Raw genomic sequence first — 22692 nt, 5'->3', positions numbered from 1 at the left:
CGCAGGGGAGAGAGAAAGAGAGGTTGCGTATTCATTGAGGATTAACGACGGTGATGCACGACGAAAGAGAACCATCAGAGGTCTAGCAGTTGTAAAGGGAAGGAGTTGAAAGAGGGGGTTTCTGCTGATCTGAAGAAAGAGAACGGAGAGGTGGGGGAGGAGAGAGAGAGAGGGTGGTAATTAGTAATTAATAATTAATAATTAATAATTAATAATTAATAATTAATAATTAATAATTAATAATTAATAATTAATAATTAATAATTAATAATTAATAATTAATAATTAATAATTAATAATTAATAATTAATAATTAATAATTAATAATTAATAATTAATAATTAATAATTAATAATTAATAATTAATAATTAATAATTAATAACTAATAACTAATAATTAATAATTACGGAGTACTCCGTATTAATTAATGACTAATAACTAAAAGTGAATAATTAATAAATAATTAGTTATTAATTAATAATAATTAATCATTAATTATTAATGATTAATTAATAATTATTATTAATTTAATTATTATTAATTATTAATTATTAATCATTGATTATTAATTATTAGTTATTAATTATTACTCCATAATTATTAATTAAAATAATAATTTATTAATACTATTGCATAAAGTAATTTATTTTTAAATTTATATTTTATTTATTTGTAATTACGTTTTACTCCGTACATAATACAAAGTATGTATTGAAAAATGAATAAAATACATTAAATGTCCTTAAATGTCATTTTACATAGCTACAGCCAACAGCCAACAACTGATTTTACCAAACATATTTGTAACCAATCCATAGTCAAACAGCCAACAAAAGCAGCCAACTTGAACAGCCAGTCAAACCAGCCAAGTAAAACAGCTGACAGCCAACAGCCAACAGCCAATTGCCAAACAGGGCCATAGTCCGATTAACCCTAATCGAGATCGTCCGTTCTTTTGTAGTTGACACAATTTTTTTTTGTCAGGTTTACCAATGCAATGTTTCAATCGTTACTATTTTTAATTATCTATGAGTAAAACTTATAAAACTTTTATTATAAATTTATACAATGAGACGATTATAACAAAGTCCTATATAATTATATTTTTCTTAACTATAAATCACAATTACTATTCAAAGTAAATAATATAAATAATGTCAAAAGTCGAATTGTGTCATTTGAAAAAAACGAATATCGTAGCTGGAATAACCAGGTTGTTAATGAGATTGGAATATTGCAACGAGTCAACTAAATGTAATCCAAAATATTAATCATAAAACATAATATAAACATAATAATTAAAATAGTAGTACGGAGTAATGAATAATGAAATAATGTAGTGTAGACATGTGAAAAGCCCTTTCGCTTTCGCTTTCGCTTTCGCAAAAGCAAATTCAATGATTCAATAGTTGTACTTAGTTGAAGTTGAGCATCAAAGTAGCATAAACAACATTCATTAACATCAAAGTACTTCACTTCTCTTCAACCAAATACTGAGTACTCCATAAACATGAAAATTCATCATGTGTTGTTCATTATTTCCATTCTAACCTTCTCAAACTTTATATCACAAACCTCATCCAGCTCCCCAACTACTCATCATCATGCTTCTTCTCAAGGTAATTTTCTTTCTTATGACTTCTTTTATTTTAAAGGAAATTTAGTGAAACACTACCTTTAAGTTTGGTGGTTTTGTGAATTGCTACCTTTTAAAAAGGAAATTATATTTTACTACCTTATAAGTTTGGTTTGTTTGACTAACACTACCATTTGCCGTTTTTTTGTTAATGTTTTACGTCTTTGGACTCCACTACAACGGTTATTTAATATGGCAAATGCACAAAATGACAAATGAACAGAGATATTTAAAAGAATAGAAGAAATACACGACGGAAAACATTAACGAAAAACGTCAAATGGTAGTGTTAGTCAAACAAACCAAGCTTATAAGGTAGTTAAATTAAATTTTTTTTTTATAAGGTAGCAATTCACAAAACCACCAAACTTAAAGGTAGTGTTTCACAAAATTTCCTATTTTAAATAACAATCACTTAGTTACTTGTACTAAACTAACCCATTGCCTATTTCTTTAAGATTTCATTATTTGATTAATATTTCAGTTTTATTCTTGGGATAACTTTATTTTAGCCTCGTAGCTCTGTTTTGGATCTATTTTTTTTAATCTGGTCAATTTTGTAAACACTTTTCTTAATAAGAAAAATAAAAATAAAAAAAGTAACTTATGTTGATTGGCTATCAAAGATGAAAGATGCATCTAAAGTTATGGCTCCTTTGATAAATTCTAGTCAATCTCTATTATATAAGTGAAAATGTGAGTTATTTTAGTAAATCCACTTTTGGTGTCCATTTGGATTACTAAAATACCCTCTATATATACTTGTAGAATAGAGAATATAATAACAAGTTGCCCAATAGAAAAAATCCAAAGAAGCATTTTAATCAATCTAGCCTCTTAAATAAATTATTATCATTTTAATCAATCTGTTTATATGCGCTCGGTTCTATCTAACCTATATGTTTCTTATATTCGCACGCATCATATTTATATTACATTTTTACATGTTATTTCAGGTTTAAATGTAATAATACAAATCTATTTCTTATATTCACACGTATCGCGTGCATAAAAGACTAGTAATTATTAAATGAGCAGAGTTACCGTGAACTCACAAGTCATTTCTAAAATGGTGAGCCAGTTAGTGACTTAGTAGGATTATATCACATCATAAGTAGACAGTAGTCATAATGAAGTCATAAGAACGGTTAACAAAATAGAAAGTTGAAATGTTGAATCTTGGTTTCTTAATTAATTTTATTAAGAAGCTAATTGTCCTAATCCCGTAGAATGTACGCCTAACATATACTGGCAGATCCACGTTGAAGAATCTGGTTTCACGGAATACTTTTTTCATTTGTTGGTCGTTTTGCATTATTTATCATTATCATTTTTTTGATTTTTTTTTTCCAATATGTTATATTTTGATCGAATTTACCCTTAATAGTAAAATAAATTAATTTGAGGGAGCTTTTGGTTTGGGTAAAAGGTTTTTTTTATTTTTTTTGTAATGAATTTACTTTTCTCAATCATTTTATGTTGTTTATTACGGTAAGGTCGTAAAATATTTTTCAATACTCCGTAACTCTTTCAAAAGTGAAATACATTCTTCATTTGAAAGGGAGGAAACACACTTTACTTCCTTACCTTTCTCTTCATTATCTCTTTCCATCAATCCTCACCCATCTGCTGAATTTGTTTTTTCTATTGAAAAATCATTTATCATAAATCAAACGTAAACTAAGATAAACATTGTTACATTTAGCTAATTTGCTTTGTTTCCGAAATGAAAATGAGTTCCCAACAACATTGCTATCTTCCTAGCCTATTTCGAGTTTGAAAAAAAACTTGAGCAACGCAAATTAGCATTATATTTAATTATTTATAAGTACTACGTACGTGTTAAGTTTTTAGTACTAGTAATTTGAATGTTTTACTCTGTATGACTTTTGAGTAAATGTTTAACAGTTTTATATTATCAATTTTATCATGTATTTGATAGATAAACAAGATAGTTTAGTTTCTGGGTTTTGGATGACATGTTATGGATGTCCAGTGCTGGTTTTGACAATTATCGTCGCTAATTCGCTAAATTATGGTATCCTGGTGAAACACACAAGAATTGTTCATACTTAATCTAATAAGTTGACAATGCGCGCTACTCTCTCCGTCCCTTAATACTCGATCTGTTTTGACTTTTTGCACTATTCACATGATTCACTTTGACCCTATTTTATTTCTAGTATATGAAAACAAATGTTAGTATACAATATGTTGTTGGCTTCATTTTAATATATATTTTCAAAATATTAATATTTTTATAAGTTTTTATAATATATAGTTAGAGAAATTAGTGATCAAAGTTGTGCATTGACAAACGTGTCCGGTCAAAATAGGTCGAGTATTAAGGGACGGAGGGAGTATTAGCTTCTATAGAGCTTTAGTACGTTTCATTGCACGACTGAATACATAACTTTTATCTCTAGATCTATTGTCGTCGTAAGTTTGTAACATGGTACGTACATGCATGTTACAGGTGCAACAAAATTAAATAAAACGGCATGTCATGGATCACAATCATTTTTCAATGAGAGTGGACTTCAATGTGACGAAGCAAGAGATAATAATGTTGATTATGCAATCCATTCCTACCGGAGACAGGGTGGCCGCGGTGGCAGAGGAGGTGGCGGTGGTGGTGGAGGGAATATAAATAATCATGTTCCTACTTCTCGTAAAAGTCATGCACCATGGCTTGTCTGCCCTTGTTTGCTCAATGCATCCTTCTTCGCTTATGTCACCTTTGCCTGCCTTCTTCTTTAGCGTTAATTTATCTATTTCTATTACTAAATAAGTTCAATTGGCGGGAATATTTTATAAACACCTCTTTAAAAGAGTTGGGATTTCTTATTTTTTGATGTTCTTGTTACGGAGTGAGTATCTTGTACTCCGGATTGTTTTTGAAATTTGTAATATTCACTAGCACAAGAAATGATACTTTTTATGGTCTTTATAAAATCTAATTGACCTGGGATATAAAATTTACACATTCAATCTGTTTGGATATATTGATCCCACACAAAACGCTATTATGCTATTATATCTGAATCGATGCCGATTAACTGCTACGTAATCAACAATAGACCCGATTTGACACTATCAATGAGAACTGTAAATTGACTATCACAAAACAACCGCATTGAGTCATTGACAATGAAATGCAAAGTACTACGTATCTATAACCTTTTGTGTTGCAAAGTATCTAGAGTAGATGGTATACACATTAAGCTCTCTTATTTTTTGGATATCGGGTAAATCAATTAACCAAAGCAAGTTTACAAATGACAACCACACACTACATTTGTTTCGGGTACCATTCAAAACGCTTACATATTTGAAGCTACTAATACCAGGTCTACTAGGTTTTACGTAGTACAAACCAATTTAACGCAAAACATAAAAAACCATAGAATAGTACGTGTTATGGGCTTGTTTATTGGCCCTTAATTGTGATACATGGAGCATGAACGAAGGCAGGGACATCAAATCGAAGATAGCAGATTAAATAGCTGGAGTAGTAGTCAGACTCGCGATTTTGTAACAGAAATCGCAAACAAAAGGTGTTAATGTCAATGCCAGCATCCGAGGCCAACATAGGGGATATTCGTAAACTTGATGGTGACTGGTGAGATAGATGAGCTGGAAAGTCGTCAAGAAACCTATTGGGCACCCCACGAAGGAGCCCGGTGCGGATGGTATGTCCACCCTCTTTTATAAGAAATATTGGCATATTGTTGGTAATGATGTAATTTCGTATGTCTTGAATATTTTAAATAATGGGGCTGCCTTGGATCAAATTGAAATCATACCCATATTGTTTTCATACCTAAGAAAAAAGTTTGTCAGTCTACGAAAGACTATCGCCCGATTAGTTTATGTAATGTGTTATACAAGCTTCACTCGAAGGTGATCTCTAATAGACTCAAAATAGTACTCCAGTCTGTTATAAGTGAGTCTCAGAGTGCTTTTGTTCCCGGTCGACTTATTACTGATAATGTATTAGTGGCTTATGAGCTCTTTCATTACTTGAGGAAAAAGAAGAAGGGTGTTATAGGGATTTATGGCTATGAAATTAGATGTGAGTAACTGAGTAAGGCCTACGATCGTGTTGAGTGGGACTTTATACGGAGCATGATGTGAAAGTTAGGATTAAAAGAATCTTTTGTGGAGCTTATCATGAGATGGTTTCGTCGGTATCCTACTCTATTTTGTTAAATGGCTTCCCTTCTACTCAGTTTAGCCCAAGTAGGAGGGTGCGGCAAGGGGACCCTATGTCTCAGTTACTCTTTCTGATTTGTGCGGAGGGGCTCTCCGCCCTTTTGAGGGATGCAGAATCTCGACGGTTGATACATGGTATTTAAATTGGTAGGAATGTTCCCCCTTTTTCCCAGTTGTTCTTTGCAGATGACATCCTTTTATTTACTAAAGCTTGTGACACAGAGGCAGAAATGATCATTGATATCCTTAACTCTTATGAAGCAGCCTCGGGACAAAAAATTAATCTGGAAAAATTGAAAGTCTCTTCCAGTCGTAATAAGCACTAATATGCAGAATACGCTTCAGATGAAGTTGAATTTCACGTTGTGAATGAGCACTAAAAATATTTTGGCCTCCCAACTTATGTGGGAAAATCCAAGAAAGTTGTTTTCCAGGTTCTTCAAGACCGAGTGTGGAAGAAGATTAAAAGGTGGAAACGATGTCTGTCTAGATCAGGAATAGAGGTACTCCTAAAGTCAGTGGCCCAATCCATCCCTACATATGATTGGTTGACATTGATGCATGCTCGTTGAATTTTTCCTTGAATTGTGTCTTTCGTTTTGAAATATGTTAGGGGTGAAGTTGATCTTGTATTCATCGATGATTTCCTTGCTTAGGGACAAGCAAGGATCTAGCTTGGGGGAGTTTGATATGTGTGTTTTATATAGAGTTTTACCCCCGTCCCTTAGTATTTATGCATCAAATGAGCTCTTAGGAGCCGTTTTTAGTATTAATCTGTGTTATTGAGTGTGCCTTGAGTTTCAGATTACTTAGTGAGAAATTGGTCTTTTTAGACCCGTTTCATGGTGATTTAGGCCACTACACGAGCCCGAGAAAGTTCGGGACAACTATCGTCGACTTTCGGGAGCCATAGATGCTTACGGTTGAGCCCCGGGAGTTAGACTCGGTGATATGGGCGAAGGATGATGACTTCTGCAAATCGCCCTTTGAGCTGAGGGCGAAATGATAATATCGGGCGAAATAAAAGGAAACTGAAGTCGTCAACGCGCGCCCGATCGGGCGGGCTTCGCCCGGTCCGAGTCGGGCGGTCATCCTGGGCTGTGAGTTGAGCTTTTCGCAACCGCCCGATCGGGCGGAATTTGGCCCGATCGGGCCCGCACCAAATTATAAGCGCCCGAACAAGCTCATACAGGAGTTTTAAGAATTTATCAACATTGCTCCCGCACCAAAAGTTATGCGCCCGTACACGAAGGGAAGCACCACTGTAGAAAATTTTCAGAAGCTATTGTATTTTGTCATTTTGAGCCTTCCAGCAAGGTGCACCCGCACCGGTCTCCGCAGCTGAGTTTCCAATTTTTCATATGCGCCTTGAAACATGCGCCCGCACCTTATTTGGTGCCCCCGCACAATTATCGAGTTTTGGCATTCGTAGCTTTCTCTCACTTAAGTTGTGCGCCCACACCAAGTTTGAGTGCGCCCTTGCATACCCATTTTGATGCGCCTTAACCCTCTTTGTACGCCGACACCAACGTCCAGATTTCTTGATTTTGTAGCTTACTTTGTCCTTATTAATTAGGAAAGAGTATAAATACTCATTTTTCCCCCAACTTTTGGGGATTCCATTATTGTTCTACTTTTCAGATTTCCTAGAGTTTAGAGAGAGAAACACTTAGGCCTTGTTTTATTGCTTTTGAAGATCCAATCCAAGTGCAAAACAATTGAAGCTTCATAGTAAATTTATTTCTCCTTAATCTTGTGCTTTCCTTCATATTGAGAAAACCCCAAAAATATGTTTGATTGATTTGGTTGCTTTAATTTCGTTTTTGATTAATTAGCATGATTAATTGTTTGATTTCTCTACTTAGCTTGATTGTTATTTCCATGGCTCTTGAGTAATTCATTGCTAGGGGTAGGGGTGACACTTGGGGAGCAATTTGGAAATTATAAGGGAATTCATGTCAATGTTGTGATTAAATTGTGATATGATGATTTGGATTTTCATGTCTTGCGCGCTAGCTTAGTAGTTGCAAATGCTAAGATAGTTGGTTGATTGAAGTGCTTGTTGCTAGTTCGTCAAGAAATTGAGAATTAGTTAAGACATATGGGCTAGCTTGTTGATTTAGTGAATCTCTCTAGTTATGAGGTAATGCGAAAGCATGCCATTGAGATTAGACGACTAATGCGTTTATCCGAAAGGTGTTGATTGCTATAAATATGGTTTGCTCCCACTTTTTCATGTCCTTGCAATGTTAAACTTGTAAAACCTTCGCCTTTTCCTAATGAACCTATGCTAATCCCCAATCCCCTAGCTTCCTCTTTCTTGATCTCTTATTTGATAATCGTAGCTTGTTAGTGAATCTAATATCTCCGATCCGCAGTAAACAATATTATTGTAATCAACCAAATAAGTATTATTATTATTATTGTATAAAACATACTCCGATCCGCAGTAAACAATATGTTTAGTTGCTTACCCTGGCTTGTACTCCATATAACATCTGATTGGTTCCTTCCCCACGTAGGAGGCCAAGTATTGTACACATCAACTATCCCTTAGAAAGAGCAATTGCAAGACCAAAAATGAATCTACAAAATCTTTCATTGCTCCTCATCTTTATTTGTTTACTGACGTTAAATTCATCTGCCACTTTGTCCAAATCTCCTACAGTGAAAGTGTTACTACAACTTAAAGGTTCAAATGAGACGAGATTGAGATTGAGATTGAGATTGAGATTGAGATTGAGATTGAGATTGAGTTTGAGTTTGAGATTGAGTTTGAGCAAGAAATATAATGAAGAGCAAGAGAGAATTGAGAATAATAATGGAAGCGCTAGTGATGATAAAATAGATTACAATTCGAAGAAAAGCGGGGGATCGGAAGAGAAGGAGGACATGGAGGGGCCGGGCGTGCAGTGGGAGAGGTTCAAATTCAAAGAGATCAAATGGCGCTTCCTCTTCCTTGGATATCAACCCTTTTAACTCTATCATTGCTTCAATCTTATCGTTTATTATTGCTTCTCGTCTTCTCCTTTTCTCAATTATTACTTGATTCATTTAATTATTATTATTTCACTTTGGAAATTGCTTATTGCTTATTGCTTATTGCTTATTGCTTATTGCTATGCTTCATCATCAATTTCCTTAGCAACTCTTGTAATTTTTTCAACCACGTACTGCTCGTGTTAATTAATATCTTTATCTTCTTTAAATATTAATTAATTCTATCATAAATTCTTTAATACAAAGCTACAGATTGTGGTTTGGAATATATGCATGGATGTGTTCTTCACATATCACAAATCACAACTCACTCGTCTTAGGTGAAATATTGTACTTCCTTTGTATTTTTGTAAGAGTCACATGTTGACCGGTGTAAGTATTAAGGAAACATAGTTGGATTTGATATAATAACCATGTAAGTGGAATAGTTGACAATAAAGAAATATTAAAAAACAAATACGGCGTAAAAGTTATCAGAAATGAAATTATTTATGATTTAAAGGACTTATAAAAAAATAAAAAATAAAGTAATTGAGGGGTGTGGGTAAAAGTTAACAAAAAATAAATTTATGACCCTTGTAAAAATACGGTCGGAAATAATAATTGGGACTAAAAAAAATAGAGAGGAAGTAGGATACAATTTACGACAACTGCGTACAATTGGAAGATTCTTTCCTTATTTAGAGTCACACGACACACGCTTTTCATAAATTTTTTAATACAAATTCACAAGCTCCCATTAAATAAAAACGGTTTATGTGGAATGCTCAGACATAAATGAGCAGAATACGCTTTAAGTCACTTGATATGATTAGGAAACAATCAAGTGTTATACTCCCTCCGTATTTATTTAAGAGATACACTTGGTCGGGTATGGATATTAAAAAAAAAATTAAATGAAATAAAGTAATAAAACAAGTAGGGTTGGGTAGATATTTTAATAAGTAAAATAAGTAGGGACCATGCCATTTTAAGGTATGGAGGTGTGGGTGGGGTGTAAATAGATTATTTAATTAGATGGTGGGGTTAATAAGTTACTAAAAATGGAAAGTGTATCTCTTAAATAAATACGGCCGAAAAAGACAAGTGTATCCCTTAAATAAATATAGAGGGAGTATTGAGAAAACAATCAAGTGTTATATTTCAGAAACAAAAAATATACTTAGTGGTGGAAAAAAAAACATGAACAAAAACTGTTCACAAAATTGATAAACTAAAAGTTACTTGTTCGCAAATTTTCCTATACAATAAAGGAAATCCTCAATGCAATTTTAAAAGCTTTATAAAGCACGTGAAATTCCTCTCTTCTTAAAGAAAGAACATTATACCAACTCAACATTATTTGGATCAATAATGTAGCTAAGAAAGTGCAACCTGATTAACCATATTGTATATTTTTAGTTAGTTGTTTTTTAGATGTAAAATTTTCTTGCCAAAAATATACTCCCTTCTCATTATTTTAGGAGTCGTAATTATTACTTTCGAACATATTTCTTTATGAGTCACAATTACAATTTTTAGGCATATTTTTTTATGAGTCACAACTCCATTTTTTGTAACTTTTACACTCATTACTCAATTATTTATTATTTTTTACAGAGTACTTTCCCATGAACTCATTTAAATCATAAATAATTCCATTTTTGGTAACTTTTACACTCCACTTGTTTTTTTTATATTTCTTTATTGTCAACTATCCACTTGCATTATTATTATACTAGTATTATATGCACGCGATGCGTGCGACTATAAAAAAAAACGAACTTAATCCTCTTAAGCAAACATACTGTAAAATCAAGATCAAATCATCTTTCAATTATTCCATCTTTCAATTAGACTTCCTAATTTGGGATTTAGCATGGAGATAAGAGAGAGTAGATGGAAAACCCCTAATTTTGGAGGTTACGAAGTGTGGAAGGAGAGAGATTGAAATGGCTGGCCGGTAAAACAGAATTAATTGTTTTGATAAAGGAACATTTCAGTTTTATAATCAATAAACAATCAGTTTTTTAATAAATTGTAGAGGGTAGTTTAGTAATCCAATGGGGACACCAAAAGTGGATTTCCTAAAATAACCTCAGTTTTTCACTTATATAATAGAGATCAAATTCAACTTTGCTTCCTTAATACTTGTGTTGGTTAACATGTGACTCTTATAAAAATACGGAGGGAGTAATGTATCTACTTTATTTCTTTTTTTATTTTTATTATCTTTTACAGATTGTTTATGTATAGGAAAAAATTACCGGAACATAGAATATGACAAACAATAGATACCACTAATTTGATTAAAATAATTTTGGTAATCGAATGGATAATTTGTTTACTTTGGTCAAATTAGCATATTAAAAATATAAAATATGTAATACGTAGTGGGATAAAATTTGCATATTATATCAGTTAAACATTTTTATAGAAAAAATAGTACGGATATTTTAGATATGCGTTTGTGCACGAAATCTAATTTAATTAATTACTCCGTGTTTCCCTCAAAAAATAAAATAAATTACTCCGTGTTAAATTCATTCAGAAATGTAAGGGTTAATTATGAATAAAAGGCCCACGCTCATAACCATTTTATAATGAGTGTAGCTTGGAGGCAGGCTACATCGTTGGTCATCAGCGACAAACTGACCCCATACTCGGGGTAAATTTATTTTCGCTTTATGAGTTGAAAAGTCAAACAAAGTACTAAGTATCGACAATATATATGACAGTAATTAATACAACAATGACAATATTTTAATACAACAATGACAGTATTTATGCAAACGATGATAATACTTATATAACACTTGTATACATACTTTTACCGTATTTTAATACAATAATGACAGTATATATACAACAATGACAAAACTTATATTACCGTTGACAGTATATAACAAGTTAGCAACACTTGCACACATTTATTTAAGGATGGACCATCTTTTCCAATATATTTTTTTTTTAGGGTGGGTGTGTGGTCAGTTTATCGCTGGTAACGAGCGATGTAGACTACCTCGTGTAGCTTGTATGTGAGTTAAGACATCTTCCATCGGAAAAGTTGAGTAATGAGTTGTACTAGATGGATTCTTTAGCCAAGTTTTGTTTTCCACCATTTGTTAAATAGATTTGGAGAATATGGTCTCTTTGGATTATACGCTATCTATCAACAATTGTACACGTTTTTAGATACTCCCTCCGTCCCGAAATACTTGACCTGTTTTTCTTATCGGGTCGTCCCTTAATACTTGACTTGTTTCTAAAAATGGAAATATTCTAACAATATTATATTATTTCTCACTCCACCCCTATTAACCCACCTACCCCCTACTCCATACAAAAAATAATTAAAAATTCAACCTCTACTCTCCCCCAACCCCACCTCTTAACCCACCTCCCACTAACTACATTAAAATAACACCCCACTATCAACTATTACCTCCGTTTCAGAATGTTCTTTACCCTTTGGAAAATGTGTCTAAATTATAAAAACTTTGACCGTAAATTCTCATCATTATATATATTAAAATGTTACATATAAGATCTTGTTAGATTGGTCTCCGGATGTATTTTCAGAATATCAATTTTTTATAATTTTTTCACATACGAAATTGGATATATTAGTAGTTAAATATTGCATTGGAGTTCGTGCAAATAGTAAGTGTAAAGCTCTTTTTGAAACGGAGGTAGTACTACCTATTAAATTAAATAAGTCAATTCAAGTCCCTTAAACTCTGTGCCGGTCAAACCGGGTCGAGTATTCCGGGACGGAGGGAGTATCTTTCAAAAACGATTTCAAGTACATGTGGCAATCGAGCCGTTCCGTTTGGCTACCATCGGTTCAGTTCTGATTTTGGGTTTTGGCCAAGTCATACTCGATCTATTTGACAATGCCCTTATTAATTTATTATGATAAATAATTATTAAGAGACACATTATTGTTGGTAGGGGTGTGTAAAAATTGGTCCGGATCGAAAAAATGAATCGGACCGGGCCTATTCAGACCGGACTGGATCGAAGGCAATCGATCCGGTCTTCGGGTCGAGAAATATCAATTTCGGGTCTTCGGTCTGGTCCGGCTCAAAACTCGTTTTTGGACCAGATCGATTTTTCCTTAATAAAATACTTCTTCCGTTCTTTTTTAAATGACACAATTATTTAGGCACCTTTGCCAATGCACGATTTCAAACATCAATATCTCTAATTGTGTATCGAAAAAAATTATAAAAAGTTGATATTTAAATAATATTTACTGATACGAATCTAGTAAGACCCCACACGACTATGTTTTTTCTTATGTATAAACCACAAAAGGAAGTCAAAGGTGTTTGTGTGAATAGTGTTTAAAACCCCATTGTGTCATGTAAATAAGAACAGAGAAAATATAATATAACATATTCAAAAATTTAATTCTCTCCTTTAATATGTTGTACATATTACTATATTGTGATATATTTTATTTTAACTTTCAAAAAAGCCTTAAACGATTAGTTTTTTTATATATATTTTTTCTTTTTTACCATAATTTTTATAAAAAATATATAGAAATAGGTCTACAAGCGGTCCGAACCGGTCCGATCCGGGTTTTGACTGATTTTTTCGGTCCAGTCCGAATTTGTCCGGTCTTAAATTATCAAATTTCGATCTTCGATCTGGTCCGGATCCGTCCGGTCCGAGTTTAGACCGATGAATACCCCTAATTGTTGGGCCAATTCGATTCTAAGTCAGGTCTAATAATTTAGATTTTGCATATTTCCTAAAGACAAATTTCAAGAGTCGCCATACTAATAATTTAAAATAAGAAAAATTATATTCATAACCTCCTCATTTATCAATCATCGGTATATTTCATCATTGCCCCTAAATTTCTAGGAATCTATATCTGATATTTAAAAATTGTAATCATAGGCGACTATATGTGTCATCAGCTCTTCACTCTATCCTTTTCTCCATTATGTTCACTAATTATAAAATAGAAAAAATTCAAAAGACACTCATATAAAAATGAAAAAAAGAATAAACAATTCAAAAAACACACATAACAAAAACATACAAATAAATAACCATAACTTAATAAGCTTATTTTAATTGTATAATCAACTAAAAATCCATAACAATTACAATAAACAGAGTACTTACTTCACATAAGTTAATAGTTTTTTTAAATTCTTAACTACAAAAAGTATGAGAAAACTAAACATCTCATCAAAATAAGTTATCAACCTCTCATCTTTCTTGCACTCCTTATAAATAAATTTAACCACTCTTTCTGTTCTTGAATGTTAGTCCCTTTTGAAATCAAAGAAAATCCAACAAAAGTACAATTGTCACGTGATTTTCAATTGAATATGCCCCATGTGAGTACGAAGGAGAAATAATTGGGGGGTTTAATGGGGAATTTTTTTTTACGAGGGAGTAAACAAGTGGGCCTTTGTGATATTTATAAGGGTATGAAGGTGATAAATGTTAGACAAATAAGGAAAGATTCCAAATGGGACTAATAAAAAAGAACAACTCAATTAAGAAAGGGGACTAACATTAAAAAACGGAGGGAGTACAAATATTTCATTTTATCCCCTTACACAATTGATAGGACCGTCGTCAAGCCTACCAAAAAATAAAAAACCTAACTTGGTCTCTCTAATGGGTAGGAAGGGAAAGCAAGGGTAGACCCACACGAACTAAGGGGAACATCGATAAAATATTGGCATATGATAAGCTAGGCCAAGTCTATTTTGGGGTGATGATTTTAGGGTTAAAACGAACAACAATTAAAAAAGGACCTTGAGAAAGGGTATCCAACTATCAAATAATTCACAAAACAAGCAATCAAAATGAGAAAGAAACAAAGGGGATCAAATGAGGGGAATCGTTCATCCAAGGGTACCCCAACTACTCTTTCAAGCTAGTTAGATTGGCCTAATCTCCAACCAAAGACCTATTTTCATGGCTAAGCCATTCAACTAAGCATATCCATAGACAAGATGAACATAACAATCAAACAAAGTCCCCTAGACTATGTAGTCCTTATTTTCATGGTCCTCCAAGTCTATTGATCGATTTGAGGCAACCATTAACTTCATCTTTCGATCCTTTACTAAGGGTACCTAAATGATGCCTTTATGATGGCCAATAAAGCAAGCATTCATTAAGTACCAAATCAATCAACCAAATCATACAAAGTGAAAACCCCATGTTCAATTTATAGGTTCATAAGCTCATCAATGGCTTGAACCCATTCCCAAGTAAAACAACTACTCACAAAGTATTCTAAATATACTATACATAAAATAGGATCAAAGTGAATTATGTTAATAGTGCAAAAATTCAAACCGTTGCGAGTATTCCGGTACGGATGAAGTAATTAGAAGATCGAACATGGTACTTAGAAGTTTAAAAATGGTGTTCATTTTTCAAATATGGTACTCAAAAATTTCAAAATAATGGTAAAATTACCGCCTATCCCTCAGATATATGTTTGAAAACACATCTCTTAGATGAGCCTCCTCGCCCTCATACCAAAGCATGTTTTAAGTACTCTTGTTTTTGTTGGGGAAAAACCTGTGTCCCACGTTGAAAGAAATTTTATTTGGCAAATTTTAATAATTTTGTATCGATGTATCATAGATAGAGAAATGTAACAATCGACTTAAGAATTGTTTCTAAAAATTGTAATCACTAATTCTTGTTCAATGAACTTTTACTTTGTTTATACATGTGGGTTATACAATTAATGTTGTTTCGGGGTTGATACGATAGTAGGAGCGTCCTTGGTATCTTGAGTTCCGGTCTCGTGCGGTGCCTGCAAGATGAACTCCGGGCCAAGGGGGGGTCCCCGAGGCGGAGCCTCCGACGCTCAAGTCAGTACAATTGATGTATAAAATGAGGTGTTTAGGGGAGAGAGAGAGTAGGGTGGCTTCTCTAGGGTTAGAGAATCCCCTTTACCTTGCCCTTTGAGGGGTATATATAGTGCCTTTGTTGGGCCTTTGAGGCCTTGTAAGGGATATTGGGCTTGAGTGGGTTTTATTGGCTTTTGGGTTAAAATGGTGGGCCCATTTTAACACCCCAACAAATGCCCCCCAGGCCCAATTCTATTTGAAAAATGGGTTGGGTTTTGATTTTGATCACTTCCAAGTGAAACTCAATTTCAGCTCAGAATTTTAACCTCGACTCGGATTGTAACATCGGTTCGAGTTGTAATCTCGGCTCGGATTTTACCTTCGGATTTTTACCTTCCGATTTTTACCTTCGGCTCGGTTTTATCCTTCGGATTTTTACCTTCGGCTCGGATTTTACCTTCGGATTTTACCTTCGGATTTTTACCTTCGGTTCGGTTTTATCCTTCGGATTTTTACCTTCGGCTCGGTTTTATCCTTCGGATTTTACCTTCGGCTCGGACTGTAACATCGATTCGAGTTGTAATCTCGGAGCGATTTTTAACCTCGCTCTTCAAATCCGGAGATCTGTTTAAGAACGTGCTTCTAAAATCGGCTCGGATTGTAACATCGGTTCGAGTTGTAATCTCGGAGCGGCTTTTTACCTTCGGCTCGGATTGTAACATCGATTCGAGTTGTAATCTTTGAGCGATTTTTAACCTCGTTCTTCAAATCCGGAGATCTGTTTAAGAACGTGCTTCTAAAATCGGCTCGGATTGTAACATCGGTTCGAGTTGTAATCTCGGAGCGGCTTTTTACCTTCGGCTCGGATTGTAACATCGATTCGAGTTGTAATCTTTGAGCGATTTTTAACCTCGTTCTTCAAATCCGGAGATCTGTTTAAGAACGTGCTTCTAAAATCGGCTCGGATTGTAACATCGGTTCGAGTTGTAATCTCGGAGCGGCTTTTTACCTTCGGCTCGGATTGTAACATCGATTCGAGTTGTAATCTTTGAGCGATTTTTAACCTCGTTCTTCAAATCCGGAGATCTGTTTAAGAACGTGCTTCTAAAATCGGCTCGGATTGTAACATCGGTTCGAGTTGTAATCTCGGAGCGGTTTTTTAGTCTTCTTTCAAATCCGTAGACTTGTTCGGAGACTTGCTACATAATTTTGATCTTCAATATTTGATGTATTTATGTTTGTCAAACATGAATTTATAATTCGTTTTGAACATGATGAACAATTTGAGGTGTATGCTCTTGCAAAATGACTTATTGTTAGACAATGTCTGTCAAATTAAGTTCCCAAGAATATTAGCATTTTACCAAATCTATCAAGTCAAGTAAATTATATATGCTGACAAAATATAAAGTACAAAACTTAAATAAATAGAAGACTTAGCTTTGTAGTCGGATGAATTCAAGCGAATGACATCCACTTATGTAGCATCCACTTGGGTAAATGTATAGATGGATCATGCATGAGCTAACACCAATTTAATACAGTCGGCAAATGAGATTTGGCTTGCTGCTTGGATCCCTTTGACTTTTACTTTCATTTATTTGTGACTAATTATGTCACCAAATAATCCAAAAGTAAGAAATTATTTTTTTTTTGATAAAGATGACAGAGGTATGTATAACCACAGGATCCTCTTGATAGCCACCTCGTTTTTGTGATAAATCACAAATCATTACCACCGCTCATTTTGATATCACAAACCATTGCCACCGCTCATGCTTGATATCACAACACTAATTGAAGATAGAAATATCTTGGTGAATAGATATGCATCGCTTTTCAGAGAAATGAACTTAGGAATGATAAATACAGTTCCTCATTATTTCAGGCAGATTTTGGTGATTGACTTCGAATGGTCAACTTCGGTGCCTGAACCTCGGTGGTCTGCCTCGGCGTTCGATCTCAGAATGCTGAAACTCATGTTTTTTCAGCAATTTAGTATGCTTTGTTGATGCTGGGTTGATATTACCTTCATTATCAACCAAGGCTAGGCTACTGTCTGGCATTGCTCGGGAGCTTTGTGACTGCTCGGGAACTTCGGCCCTAAGCTCGACTTGGAGTTTCGGCACTGCTGTTCGGCACTGCTCGAGATCTTCGGCCTTGCTTCTGGAGCTTCGGCATTGAGCTCGGAATGCCCGGGAGACTGACCTCGGCATTGAGCTTTGGCCTTTAGCTCGGGAACTGCTGGCTTTGGCAATGAGCTTACATGTTCAGTACTGAGCTTTTATGCTGGTGACCCTGTCATCAACCTTCAGGTACGGAGTTTAGCCCCGGGAGCGCAGGCTCGGACCGTGGCTCCACCTACGGACGAGTTAGCCTCGGCGGGTCAACTTCAGATTTCCATGTACTTGCCTCGGCAACGAGCTTCGGCATTGAGCTCGGGAGGTGAGTTTTCATCTGTAATCGGTCTTTGAAGCATTTTATCAAACACTTGGTAGGCATTGGTTTGGACTATGTATTGAGGAAGCTCCTCTGTAAGTTAGTAGCTGCTTTGCTAATGAGCTCGGACCTCGGGAAGTTACTGACCTCGGTTCTGAGCTTCGTCATTGAGGCTTGGCTCTGAACTTCGGCTCTGAACTTCTGTGATTGGCACTGAGCCTCAAATTGTTTCCACATTTGCTGAAAGTGAGCTTCAATGTGAGTCGGTCTCCGACCTTTGTCTTTGGCAAGGAGATGGGCCGAAGGTCTTGAAGTTTGGAATATGTTGATATCTTTTGCTATTAGACATATAATCCAATAGTCTCAACTCTCAAGGCTGATGTCATGGCTCACTTTCCCTTTTTGTGGGCAATATGCATCAAAATCTCCTTCGGGTTAACCTCGACGGGTCCATCTCGGGAGTTTCAACTTCGGGTGAGTTAGCCTCAGATGAGTTAACCTCAGATTCGAAGCTTGATTCGAATACCGGGACGAACTTCGGGAGCCATGAAATTGCCTCGGGAAGCTTTCGGTCAGTTCTGCACCCTTCTCGGCTTTTGGCTCGGTATTCGACTTCGGCTCCGATGTTGACTTTAGCAATTTGGTAGCTGCAATTTTCCATTTGCTGTTTGCATCTCACACTTTTATACGTATATTTTGCGCAAATAAGGTGAGTAATTTGCTTTGTCTGGGTTGGTGACATTATTTCCCTTTACCGTTTACACTTTGAGATAGATGTCGGCAACAAGTGTTGGATGTGATTCATACCATTTTCATGGTTGAAATCCTCACTTGTCGTGCCTTTTTTGAGGGACATTAGACCAGCCCTGTTGTGCGTATTTCGAAGCTTGCTGGGTTAACATTGAGCACCTTAATTACTCACACCAAATGTAGCAACAATTTGCCACGCATTATTTGTTTTGTGAATATCAAATAAATCTGCCACCACACTACCAATTAATAGCACGATTTGTTCGTAAGCAGCAACTCTTGGTCGGCTATTTCAAATTGTTCCGGCCAAGATTGTAGTTGAGCACGTTAGTATGAAAATGTGGATCTTCATGGGTTATTGTACTCGATCCCCACAGACGGCGCCAAATTGTTTCGGGGTTGATACGATAGTAGGAGCGTCCTTGGTATCTTGAGTTCCGGTCTCGTGCGGTGCCTGCAAGATGAACTCCGGGCCAAGGGGGGGTCCCCGAGGCGGAGCCTCCGACGCTCAAGTCAGTACAATTGATGTATAAAATGAGGTGTTTAGGGGAGAGAGAGTAGGGTGGCTTCTCTAGGGTTAGAGAATCCCCTTTACCTTGCCCTTTGAGGGGTATATATAGTGCCTTTGTTGGGCCTTTGAGGCCTTGTAAGAGATATTGGGCTTGAGTGGGTTTTATTGGCTTTTGGGTTAAAATAGTGGGCCCATTTTAACACCCAACAAATGTGACTATTTAAGTATAAGTCATACGGTGTATTAAAATTTAAAGGTGCTTCTCCAAGTACTCTCTTCTTATTCTCCCTCCCTTCTACCGATTTGAGCATATTATGAGTTTCATAATCTCTCCTTATTTTAGTGCACAATTTGGAGGATTATTGTATAAAATCTTGGAAAAAAACACTGATTCTGATTGTATTATAGATTGGGCGAATTTTGCTTCTAGTACAATGTTTTTGACACATACATCAAACATTCGACACCACATTTTTACTCGTTTTTTTATTTTGCGTTCATTTTATCCAGTAAACGTACCCAATATATTCAACGTACTCTTGAACACGTACGTACATTTTTCACCCAAGTCTTAATGAAGTAAAGTTTGTTGTATGAGAGAATAAAAAAAGTGAAGGAGGAATTGAAGTGGTATATATATAGTATATATACTTATAACCTGATTGGTTCTCGTTGCATGTGAGACCTACTATTCTGCACATTATCACATAGAAAGAGAGTAGTAACAATGAATTTACAACATCTCTTATTTTTCCTCGTCTTTTTCTCTTTGGTTACGATGAATTCATCTGCCATATTATCAAAATCCCTTGCAATGAAAAAGTTCATACAAATTCAAGGTTAATTGTTCAAAAATCTACAATATTAATTAATAATTATCAAATATTAGAGAAATGTTGAGTGAAGTATTGTTAGAAATTTGGATGCGGAAGACTTGTTGGGTATTTGGTGTTTATGGGTTGATATGGAGAGCAAAAGTGAGCATAAGATAAAATGTTATATTTTTCATTCCCCATTCCATGCATCACCATACAACAAGGCTCTATTTATAGTTGTACATATAGTTCAATTCTCTAGAATTTTCTACCTCTAGATTTTTCTAAACAATTCACTAGATATTTCTTAGGTAAATTCTAGATATTATTTTATCTAGATTTTTCCACACACTCTACTAGATTTTTATGTAGTACATTCTAGATTTAGATTTTTCTAGATTACATTTTAACAAGTACATGATTTTATTTTTATACTTTTAAGTTCGTTAGTAGTTTATTATGAATTCTTTCGTAATTTAATATTAATATATAATATATATAATGAATTTATACTTTGTTGTTGTTTTATTTAAAAAGTGCAGATGGAAATGATACAAGTTTGAGCAACATACATATTGAAGAAGAAGGAGAAGAAGAAGAGAGATTAGTTGAAATGAAGAATGGAAATGAAGAAGCGTTTAAAATTCATTTCAGCATGAAGAGAGGTGGGGCAAGAGGAGGACATGGCGGTGGCGGGTCGAATGCAATCCACCATAAGCCCTCAAATACAAAGAAATCAAATGGCGGTTCCTTGAATATTTATATGCACCCTCTTAATACTATCATTCTCATCATCTCTTCGACTTCCTACATTGTTTCCGGTCTGCTACTTTTCTTAATCTAGTTTAATTATATATCATCCTCAAGGGTTATAATGAATTATGAAATCATATACGTAGTACTTTAATAACTAGTCCAAACTCAGCTTAATTTCTTGTATTATTATTTTCAACCAATGCTTCAATTCTGTTTACTTTGATAATTTGATTACGTTCGTTAAAAGTTATGCGATAAATTCTTTAATTTTCGATCTATTTGTTTTTCTTTTTCTCTTGTTCAAAACAATCTTCGGTTTTGTGGGAATACGAAGCAAACTAGCGAGGTGGTTTGCATTAAGGGTAATAAATCCAACACTTGCTCAACTTATCACCAACGGCAATCCTCTTCGATCTAGGCTCCGTTTGGTTGGGTGTAAAATATTTTCACTGAAAATTATTTACAATAGAAAATACTATTCCAAAATTAGTTTTCCGTTGTTTAGTTCCATGTAAGAAAAATGATGAAACGAAAGGAAAATGAAAAGGAAAGTAAGCAGATAGTGAGAGACTGAGAGGAGTGTACAAGAGACATAAGGAAAAGGTTTGAAGGGAAAATGGTTTTCCATCAATGGGGAGCAATTTTACTCCTAGAGAAAATGGTTTTACACTGCTTTGCAAACCAAACTAAGTAAAATAAAAATAGAGGATAACTGTTTTCCAAGAAAATGATTTACGCCCTATCAAACAGAGCCCAGTGTAAATGTTTTACTTTCCTTATTACCAGGATACTTTCCGTATATGATTTTATTTATAGATAGGTAAAAACAGAGTCCGGATCCTCTAGAGTTTTAATAAAACTCTATAACGTTGAGTTGTATCTAAACCACACATTTTATAATCAACTGCTCATATTAGTGGGAAGTGAAAATTAGTAGGTGGATATTAATGAGAAAAAATAAGGGAGATTTTGGAAAGATAACATATGAGACATTGATGTTTCATCTAATGGTCGATATTGTTCAAACTCTACCTTGTAGAGTTATTTTAGAACTCTAGAGGATCCAAAGCCGTAAAAACAACTATCTACAATTCGTATTGGATTCTAATTTTGACAAACCAGCCCAGCCTGAGCTAGCGAGCTATGTCAATTAGGAATTTAATTGTCTTCAATCATATTACGTATCCTAACACTTATAAAGCCTTGAACTTCTATTACTATTCACCCAATAGTCCACTTACCATTATGCCCCCATTTTGTGCCTTAATTTTATTTTTGTCTTATTCTTATCAATAGTATGAGGACAATTATACCCTTGGTCATATAGCTACCATGTGTCTCCTTTTTTTCTTTTTTTTCTTTTTTTTGCCTTTTCTTTCTTCCTTTTCTTGGGAACCCGATAACTCATTCCACCGAATTCCTCGCATCACTCTTTCTAACCTAGCTTTCTTCCGCCCTATTCTCGTCTTTCCTATCAATGTTGTTTGTGGAATGCTACATCGTCAATAACACAAATATTGTAACCGTATGTATGATTTCATATTATTAATTACATGCAAATTGAACTTTAGCATTGTTTTTATAGCATTTAACGTAAATTTGTAAATGTTAGTCTTTTACGTAACATTTCTGTAAACTAAATTTGTTTACCATGGGGGATTGTGCGCGCTAGCGCACGGTCCAACAACTAGTTATAATAAAGGAAATCTTTAATGCAAATATTGGACCCCTTTTAACACGTAAAG

At 34.6% G+C, this 22692-nt stretch overlaps 3 protein-coding genes across 5 annotated transcripts in view; 2 read left to right on the top strand and 1 right to left on the bottom strand.

Annotated features, from left to right (window-relative positions):
- LOC110792786 (uncharacterized) overlaps positions 1-22692 on the bottom strand; it is an 88057-nt gene that overhangs the window by 55211 nt on the left and 10154 nt on the right. The window lies entirely within an intron of this gene.
- Positions 1258-4630, top strand: LOC110792773 (uncharacterized). Its single transcript, XM_056837193.1, has 2 exons — positions 1258-1620; positions 4114-4630. The coding sequence occupies exons 1-2, from the start codon at positions 1512-1514 to the stop codon at positions 4395-4397; spliced, it is 393 nt and encodes a 130-aa protein (XP_056693171.1). The 5' UTR covers positions 1258-1511; the 3' UTR covers positions 4398-4630.
- LOC110792771 (uncharacterized) lies at positions 19360-21223 on the top strand. Of its 3 annotated transcripts, none has more exons than XM_056837191.1 (2): positions 19360-20215; positions 20734-21223. In XM_056837191.1, exons 1-2 carry the CDS (start codon positions 20104-20106, stop codon positions 21033-21035), a joined length of 414 nt encoding a protein of 137 aa, XP_056693169.1. In that variant the 5' UTR covers positions 19360-20103; the 3' UTR covers positions 21036-21223. The 3 variants fall into 3 exon arrangements, 2 of the variants coding, with proteins under 2 accessions (XP_056693169.1, XP_056693170.1); XM_056837192.1 differs by lacking the exon at positions 19360-20215 and adding an exon at positions 20218-20353; XR_008928178.1 differs by lacking the exon at positions 19360-20215 and adding an exon at positions 20225-20353 and having other exon boundaries at positions 20729-21223.

This window comes from Spinacia oleracea, chromosome 2 (assembly GCF_020520425.1).
Source record: "Spinacia oleracea cultivar Varoflay chromosome 2, BTI_SOV_V1, whole genome shotgun sequence".
Taxonomy (NCBI): domain Eukaryota; kingdom Viridiplantae; phylum Streptophyta; class Magnoliopsida; order Caryophyllales; family Amaranthaceae; genus Spinacia; species Spinacia oleracea.
This window is presented reverse-complemented; position numbering and strand designations above follow the sequence as displayed.

Bases quoted from the DNA above. Each gene is read 5' to 3' on its own strand.
- LOC110792773 (XM_056837193.1), top strand. From the start codon at position 1,512: ATGAAAATTCATCATGTGTTGTTCATTATTTCCATTCTAACCTTCTCA. The intron at 1,621-4,113 runs GTAATTTTCTTT...TGCATGTTACAG, and splicing joins TCATCATGCTTCTTCTCAAG to GTGCAACAAAATTAAATAAA.
- LOC110792771 (XM_056837191.1), top strand. From the start codon at position 20,104: ATGAATTTACAACATCTCTTATTTTTCCTCGTCTTTTTCTCTTTGGTT. The intron at 20,216-20,733 runs GTTAATTGTTCA...TAAAAAGTGCAG, and splicing joins AAAGTTCATACAAATTCAAG to ATGGAAATGATACAAGTTTG.